This window comes from Austrofundulus limnaeus, unplaced genomic scaffold (assembly GCF_001266775.1).
Source record: "Austrofundulus limnaeus strain Quisiro unplaced genomic scaffold, Austrofundulus_limnaeus-1.0 Scaffold70, whole genome shotgun sequence".
In the NCBI taxonomy this organism is placed as follows: domain Eukaryota; kingdom Metazoa; phylum Chordata; class Actinopteri; order Cyprinodontiformes; family Rivulidae; genus Austrofundulus; species Austrofundulus limnaeus.
This window is the reverse complement of record NW_013952472.1, coordinates 1,853,134-1,862,275: the sequence shown is the minus strand read 5'-3', so window position 1 is coordinate 1,862,275 and position 9,142 is coordinate 1,853,134. Positions and strand designations below refer to the sequence as shown.

Below are 9,142 nucleotides of genomic sequence, written 5' to 3'. Positions count from 1 at the left end.
CCACCAGGCTGGTCCAATTTAGCCATGAAACCTCCCACACTAAAAAGACAGGTGTTTCACTTTCATTGTCTAGCCACTGTAGGTCTCTTGTGATTGCCTAAATCAACTTGTGTTTACAAAACCTTACTGTAGTGAATGCAGACAACTTTTCTAATGTTTTCTTTTTTTCCCTCAGCCCTACTGTCATGCCTCCCGGGACAGTGCGTCATCTTTCAGGGTTAATGGTCCAAACCCTGCTACGTCTCCTGCTCCTAACTGCTGGCCAGCCCTTCATTTCATCACTCAGCGGTGTTGTCCGAGGATTAGAAACATCTCACTCTGACCTTTACCCCACCTTTAGAAGAAATGACACAGTATTTGAGCACCTTGCCCTGCATCCTGACCCCYCTGTGGGTTGGGTCTACATTGGGGCCCGAGATCATCTGTTCCAGTTGTATCCATCACTTCAACCTAAGCTGCAGGAGGACACTGGACCTGTCACAGACAGTCGGGACTGTTTGCCCCCCGTAACGGAGAGCAACTGCCCCCAAGCAAAYGAGACTAACAACCACAACAAGCTRCTTCTGGTTAATCCTTACTCTGAMGAACTTATCACCTGTGGGAGTGTTAACCAGGGGATCTGCCAGAAGCGTGACCTGAGTTCCATTAATACAGTACGTTTCTCCACTGAGAGGCCAGTGGATACCCAGTATGTGGCAGCTAACCACCCTAACGTTAGCACCGTTGGACTGGTGGTCCGCTCTCACCCTGACAGACAGCCCGTGTTGTTTGTAGGTCGTGGTTACACAAATAGCCACCCACCTATTTCCACACGAAACCTTGCCCAGGAACCCATCTTTTCCTACGAGGAGACGGCAAAGTTAGCAGTCGCCGGCCGTCTCTCGGAGTATGACCACCATTTTGTAGCTGCATTCGCCCATCGTCGCCACGTGTACTTCCTCTTCTACAGACGGGACCTGAAGTCGCAGTCCAGGGAGTACCGTACATACATCTCACGTGTGTGTTTGGATGACCAGGCCTACTACTCATATGTGGAAGTACCACTGACTTGTCGCTCCACGGCAGGTAAAACTTACAACCTCCTGCAAGCCGTCCAGCTAGGGTTCTCTAAGGATGGTACGGACAGTCCAGATTCTGAGATCCTTCTTGGAGTTTTCTCTACTCACCTGACCTCATCAGCTCGGCCCAGCGAGGACTCGGCTCTTTGCATGTTTTACCTTGAGGAAGTGGACCGCAGGATCGACTCTACCAGAGACCTGTGCTATACCCAGATGGGTAGAGTAGGAGAGGTGGAGGCAGCCTACATCGAATACGAAGTCAAGTCCAATTGTGCCATCCTTCCAGAGGTAAGATCAGCAGAGAGACTTTGTTTCTTACAGAGTGTATAAATACATACTGTATTTGTACTTTAACTGAGGATTGGATAAAAATAAAAAAAGGAAAACTCACACTGCTATGAGGTCATTTGAAATTTYAGGGTTGCAAATGTCCCTAGTTTAAAGTATTTTTTATATTTGATCTAATCTTGATTGGGATGATTCTGAATGATATTTAGTTTGTTTATTGTAGTTTTTCTCAGATTAAAACATTTAATTGTACTTAATTGATGGTTTAGAACAGAGATGCCCAAAGTGGGACAAGGATTGAAACACTCTTATTTGACCATTATTCTTTTGTTTCCACTACAGTCCCATTTGATGTGACATTAAGACGTAATTAAAACAAACATGTAAACCAAGGTCTCAGGGGAGCTCTACATGAGGCCTACTCTTCAATTGAAACATCAATTAAAGTTTAAGCAGGTCACAGAAAATTGGACTGAATTGGCATTTCGATTAGGGCTGGGTTTTGTGGCCAATTCCCTAAATTCATTTAATTTTGATTCATAAGGTTTTAATCCAATCCAATTCATTAATCCAATTCAATTCAATTTGCTCTTAAATAATGAAAATGTTCCAATTCTGTTGCAAAATACAAATTTACTTTATTGTTTCTCTTCACCATAAACAACAGGTTTTGAGGGCAAACTTGTAAATTGCACAGTTTAAACATGAACTGCAAAAACAAACTGTCAAAGGTTTTAAATTAGAAAGGAATTGTTAGTGAAGGTGTGCTTAAACTACAACATTCACTGTAAATTACACCAAGACAATGCTCATTAAAGTGMAAAAATAATAACAAAACWAAACAATTTTGTTGGTGTTTCACACATTTGTACATCCTGGGGAGAACCGTTTCAGTCAGACGTTTACACACAGCAGTTTGGTTCYAGCACCTGAACGAGCTGTAGCGTAAATCTTTGCAAGGCCTCGTTTATCTTTAAGTCCTGCAGAGAGTCAGCTGCTAATGATAGGGATTCCTTAGTTTCTATGGTTTCACCACAGACAACCTGTCGAAAGCTAACGTTAGTGCACGTGCTCTTGGATAAACATCATCTGGATGTAAATGTACAGCAAGTCAGGAGTGACACAAAACAGAGAAATGAGCCTCGGCTTCATTGCGTAAGAGACTACTGTGGTTAATATCGTGGGAAAAATCTATCCCATGCCCTATGAATCAATGGACCTCATGCAAGAACCGTTCGTACGCACAGATTTGTTCTTAAGTTGTGCGTACGAGTGATTTAGAAGAATTTGTGGCATTCACCAATGTTTTCGTATTCTACGATTTTTTTCAGATATGAACAAAATTCATGAGTGGTCCAGACCTGTCGTATATTTTACCAGCAGTCAGTCTGCTGTTATCCAGACGGGTTTTCCTCCCTAAAAACTTTATATTTAGTTAGTTTGACGATATTTTGAGTTGACAATAGGCTATTCTGCTTGAATTAGAGTTATAATTTTAAATGTAATAATTTAACTAACAATATAAATTGTCCGTCCGCCTGGCTTATCCGCGATCGGGTGCGGGGGCAGCAGGAGAGAGACCCCGCTCTCCCCAGCGACACTTTCCAGCTCGTCCTGGTGGACTCCGAGACGTTCCCAGGCCAGAGGGGGTACATAATCCCTCCAGTGAGTCCTGGGTTTTCTCCAAAGTGCCAGACTTATTTTGAAAACTTTTTAAAATGCTTATTTCAGAACCGCATCTGAGACCATCTGCGACCGCACGGGGGGGTGCGGCTCTGTATGGTGCGCAGCGCTGTGTCTTCTGAATAAATGAAAATGATTTAACACAGTTGTTTATACTTTTAGCAGCTCTTTTTATTCCACAGCTGACCTGCTAAAATGACAGATTTTCTTTTCTGGATCTCTGACAGACGGACTTCAATCTCTGAACTCGTAAAGTTTTTCTTTTTAGTTTTCGCTGTCATTTTCATGAATGGACACTTCCTGATATCTGAGGCAGGAAACACAACCTTATATGGTGTTTTTGGGGTGGTAATTATGCTAATCTCCTCTCTCGTGCACGAGCAGCTGGATACGAACAGGTGCAATTTACGCAGCTCATTTACACACMTTTCCTGAAGATAGAAGAGTTTGTTGAATCTGACGTGACATGTTCGTACGAAKCCTTTGTACGAACAAAAGTAAGAGAAATTTAGGAGAAGAATACGAACATGTTTTTGCATGAGGCCCATTAATCCCACATTTAAAWGAGATCGATCCAAGCTCAATTAAATACATTTTTTTCTGTCCCTGATTTTGATACTGTTAACAGTTTCTGATGAATTAAAGTTCATCCTCTGGTTTTAAAACAGAAGTTCTCAGAACGTACAGCAGGTTTGTTTGCTGTGTCTCAGTCAGATCGTCTCTGCTGGAGCTTTCCTCCGAATGAACACCCAGACTCCATCTGAGCTCAAAGGGTTTTAAACCTGTTATATATCCAACACAAAACACTGAAACATAAACATGATACATACAACCAGCAGACAGTTCTACTGTTTTAAATCAAAGAATATCTTTTACAGCTTGAAGTCATGTTTCTGTCTGTCTGTCTTATGAAGAGTGCTGCTTCTCAGAACAGGTGTAAATCACAGGTTCCATCATGGCTGTCCACAAAGATCAATTTATCTGTTTAAATTATGGAAAACTGAACAAAAACTTGTACAGAATATAGCAATTAAAAGAATTTAAAGGGAAAAACTTGATTTTCCAAATAAAGCTTGTAGATAATCTTTAAAACAACAGTGACAGCAGGTACCCTTTAACATTTCTCTGGAACATTTTCTAATTGACTCTAAACCTGTAAAGGTCAGAGTTGTGTTCGCAGTGACTTCGTGCTCTAGTTTGGTTTCCTTTTAAATTCATCTGTTGTCTTTTTGTAAATGGTTGAATCTAACCACTGGACCCGGACAGATCGATTAATGACATTAGCTGCACTTAATGGGATAGCTTTAGAGCTAATATTTAAGAAGGTCTTGCAAGGACAGGAGAAGTCACAGCAGTCAGGTCTACAGGGAGACAGCAATAAAAAAAAGACTCAGATGAAGCAGAAAATAATAAAGAGAGACAGATTTCTGCAGGACTGAGGTAAAAACCTGGGGAATTCCATCGAGCTGTACAAAGAGAAGAACAACGCTGAGYGAGCTGAGGAGATTTAAACTGTGATTAGTGTTAAATCTTGACTTGATCCCTGCACACTAACAACATGCAATCAGCTCTCAGTTATATTCAGTCCCTGCCAGGACCGTCCATCTGCACCATGGACGGGTTCTCACGCAGACTCTAATCCATCAGAAACACGCTCTGTACTGATGCAAAAACAAACGAGCACAATGCACGTGGGAAATGTTCTGCTCTTRAGCTTTGTGCTTATAACACACAGGAGAATCCAGAAACCAAACGTTTCATCCTGAATTCCGTTTCTAATCACTTGATTTGGTTTTTCTGTAAAGGTTAGAAATTAGCATCACAATAATCCAACTATGAAACAGATTCAACTAATTTAACAACTGAATCAGATAAGAACTGTCTAATAATTCTCAGTAATTAGCTGTGAGACGATGTGGACCTGAAGAGAGATGCTCCAACTGAACATTTACCAGAGAAACATGTTAAAATAATCAGAAATTTCAATAAGAATCAGGATCAGTTCTGATAAGTTTAGCTAGCATTTGATRTCTTTTAGCTTTCAGCTACCTTTTCAATACTCATACTTAGCCTCTAGCAACTTTTAACTAGCCTTATGTGTCATTTAGCTAGTGTTGTGCTTCAGCAGTGCAGTTTGAGCTTCTTCAGCAGTCGTTCAGCTGTGTGTTCACCTTGCTGAATTGACATGTAGGGAAAATTTTAGTCAGGAACCTGGGACAGGAGGTTGTGTTTTCTGTGTAACWGATTTATGTAGCAGCAATGTTACAGTTATTTTGGACTTTAGGGAGGTTCTAAATCATAATATCATATTCGTCTATATTTAAATGGAGGAATAAAGTGTTTAGAGGTACTGATGTGGTAAGTGTCTAACAGTGACAGWGTAACTCTACCTTGGCTGAAGGTTTGCCAACAGGCTGCCAATGTTTCCACTTCAGCATGTTGAAGCTCCTTGTTCTTCAGCTAGCAGCCAGTTCTGACGAGTTTTATGCTTAAATATTAATATTTGATCAATCTCTAAACGTCTGTATTACATGTTACAGGTTGTTTTTCTCTGTTAACTTAAATATGCACACTGAGGTTGTGAGTTTAAACTCTTATTGAGAAACCAACCAAACGTGAACAGCAGCTACACAGGACCATGGWGTGTGGGCTGACCTCAGCAAGTCCAGTATCTGACTGATACTGGATTAGACTACTCCAAACTCTGTTTCTGACTAAAAGTTCCTGTGATTTCAGCCTGCAGCACTCATCAGTCACTGCAGGTGAATAACCTGACCCGCAGGCTCTGATCAGACTAAACTGCCGGTATCTGGCCACCATTACAGAGGCAGTCATTTCCAGACACYTAGTTCAGTTTTACYTCACCATKAAGAGACTGTATGTTACCTTCAYCTGTTCTGAAAAAGCTGTATATATGTTAATTAAAATACATTTAATTAAATGCCTTGAAATTGGCCTCTGTCTTTTTAAGAACCTCCTACTMTTTCTGACACTCCCACTTCAGCCAATTTTAGCAGCATTTCTTCAGGGTAGATGTGCTCTGTGTTTTGTAGCATCAATAGTTTAGGCAGCTCCACACGTTCACAGGAGATTCAAGGATTCTCAAGCATGCAAGGATGAATCAAYGCAACAATTMGTTTTTGATGAAGGAATAACATTATAACATCATGTAAAGATCAAAGCAATGATTTTGCATAATAACCTCCCTCCTTTATATTTATTTCTTTTGCTCATCACAATTCTGAGTATGGGTAAAAGCACATAATTTTTAAAGTTTCTAGGGACACATAGCAGAGTTGCTGTTAGCTTCAATATAATATCTAAAGCAGAGCTGTTCAACTTCAATTGCAAGACGCTCAAATAACTAAACAACTGGTGCAAAAGTGTTGATTTTTTTATATCAGCCAATGCAGAAAATCAGTGGTGGGCACTGGTCCCCTAAAGTGCAAATTTGCTAATTGCGGACCTAAATTTCTCCTTTGCACTTTAGGGGTTTTACTAATTTCATAAAATGATGTGCGGATTTGCGCTTTCTAAGTTTAAAATTGAGTAGCGCTAATCGCAAATAATGTTTCACAGTCAAGCGCCTATTTCGTCTAAAGTAAGGAGAAAGAGCCATCTACTCTCACTACGTTCTGTAGCCACATAATTCATTAAAACGAAAGTTACATATGTAACTACGGTTCTATGAAACCTGAATGACCACCAGAGGGTGGTGCTAAAAGCACTAAATGACTAATACCACCGATGTCACAAGGAATCCTGAGCACCTACCTCACTGAGAAGACCCAGAGGGCCCTTGTAAAAGAACCTGTCCCAAAGGGTGAGGAGAAGACACATTCACATTATAAAATCTAGTGAATGTGCTTGAAGAAGACCATGATGCCGCTGCACATATTGTTTCCAGTGGGACCCCTTTCAGGGCCACCCAGGAAGTGGAAATGCTCCTGGTTGAGTGTGCCTTCACCCCGACTGGCAGGGAACAGCCTCCTGCCCTGTAGGCGTGGCAGATGACATCCACAATCCAGTGGGAGAGATGCTGTTTTGAAAGGGGATGGTCTAATCTAGGGCCTCCATAATATTAGAACAGCTGGTCTGAGCATCTTATAGGAGCAGTAGCAGCTATATATGTCTCCAACGCCCTCACTGGGCACAAAATGTCAGGCCTGTCGCCAGTCCCTCCTGACGTAGGCTGAAAACGCCCCAATCTCAGTGGCTGGTTACAATGGGAATGCGAAAAAACTTTAGGGACAAATGCAGTGTTTGGCCACAAGGTAACACCAGAGCCATCTGGGGCCCATTTGAGACATGACGGGCTGGCAGAGAGAGCATGCAGCTCGCCGACACTTTTAGCTTAGACAATAGCTAATAAAAATGCTGTCTTACATGAGAGCCACTTGAGGTCAGCCTGAGGCAAAGGCTCGAAGGGAGGGTGGCGCAGGGCTTCGAGGACCAAGGGCAGATCCCAAGACAGGTGCCCGCAGAACTGTTGGCGGGTGCAACCTGCAAGCGCCACGCAGAAAAAGAGAAACCAAGTTATGGCTTCCAACTGTACCACCATCAACAACAGCATGATTAGATGATATTGCCGCCACATACAGTATACCTTAAGTGTTGATGGAGAGCGGCCCATATCAAGGAGAGATTGAAGAAACTCCAGGATAGTGGGCACCACACAGGAGACTGGATCTTCATCGCGGTCAGCGCACCACTGAGAAAACAAACGCCACCTGTTTTTAGATGATGTCAAGCTATATAGCCTCTGATTAGTCATCCGATTGGTCACAGGTGTGACTCTGTTGGTATTACAGCTCGCACGGCGCATTCGCGAAGGGAACATTCAGTGCTTTTAGCACRGCCCTCTGGCYGTCAGTAGGGATGAAATAGAACTTGATCATGATTTTCTTGAACAATGAAGGTGAAAACCATCTCTACTAAACACAATGGAACTCCACTGTGACGAAACAGCGACCCCTCAGTCTGCATTGCGTTCACAGAGCTTTATACTCTGACTTCTGACTCTTCTCAGTGACGGTTTTCACTTAATACAYACTGTAGTGTTCCCACAATTCTTTGCGTGGCAGGAAGCACTTAGAACTTCTTCACTGTTCTGATCTGCAGAACCACACTCAGCTGTGCATATTGTACATACTCTCAGAGGGACTCCGCAGCAATAAAWATTAAATAAATAAATATTAGTAAAGAAAGAAACACGGAACAGTTTAAATTCACACACTTATTTTGAAAAGAACTGAGTTCCTGTTCTGTGTCCTGTAGCCTACCCAGAATGCATTGCTTCAGTTTTACAACAGTTTAAAATTATTAATATATCTGCATGTTTTCTTACTGAAGCCCTGCCATAAACATAAGAAAATGACCAAGAAGCATCAGAACTAGCAATCCACAACTATTTTTTTGTTTTACAACTATGAAAATTTCAGCCGATATCAATTTCCGATATAATTATTGCCATTATGGCCGATAACCAATATTTATCGATATTACACAAACACACAAATTATATTATACATATTTGCACAAACAAACTTGGATTTTTTTGGTACCATAAATAAATGACCAGATCTCTGACATGGCTCCCTACTTCAGTTATTCATGGCTGTGCAGCGTCACTATCACTATCATGATCAAACAGATGCCGCTCACCCAAACATTTCCCCTCCCAAAACAGAAACTAAAGCTAAAAAGTTGGAAATCAATATCGGACGTTAATATCGGCCCAGTTTTACATATCAGCCCGATACCAATATTCTAAAAATTTACCAATATCGGCCGATAGCGATATCAATACCAATATATCGTGCATCCCTATTTACAGCCATGATTTAAAAGTCTGTTTCTACGAATCACCTCCCCATTCTGCGTCGATGTGTGCCAGTCAAAGAAAATAATCTTACCACTAGATGGTAGTAAAGTACTGATTTATCCCTTACCTGGATGTTGTCTGGCAAATAGAGAATATATTGCGCTTTAATATTAGCTCCGCTAAGTTTTATTGAGCATTTGTGCTTTTGAACTTGCGGACCTAAATAAAATGACTAGTGCTTTAGAAATTGCACAACTAAAATTTGAATTAGTGCTGCCCACTACTGCAG

The 9,142-nt window shown here is 41.4% G+C and overlaps 1 protein-coding gene across 1 annotated transcript in view; it reads left to right on the top strand.

Annotated features, from left to right (window-relative positions):
- The window catches only part of plxnb1b (plexin b1b), a gene marked incomplete at its 3' end in the record, with an annotated part of 141,490 nt that overhangs the window by 75,257 nt on the left and 57,091 nt on the right, over positions 1 to 9,142 (top strand). Inside the window, 1 exon segment of the mRNA XM_014010586.1 lies at positions 176 to 1,346. Within this exon segment, the coding sequence (XP_013866040.1) occupies positions 186 to 1,346 (1,161 nt within the window).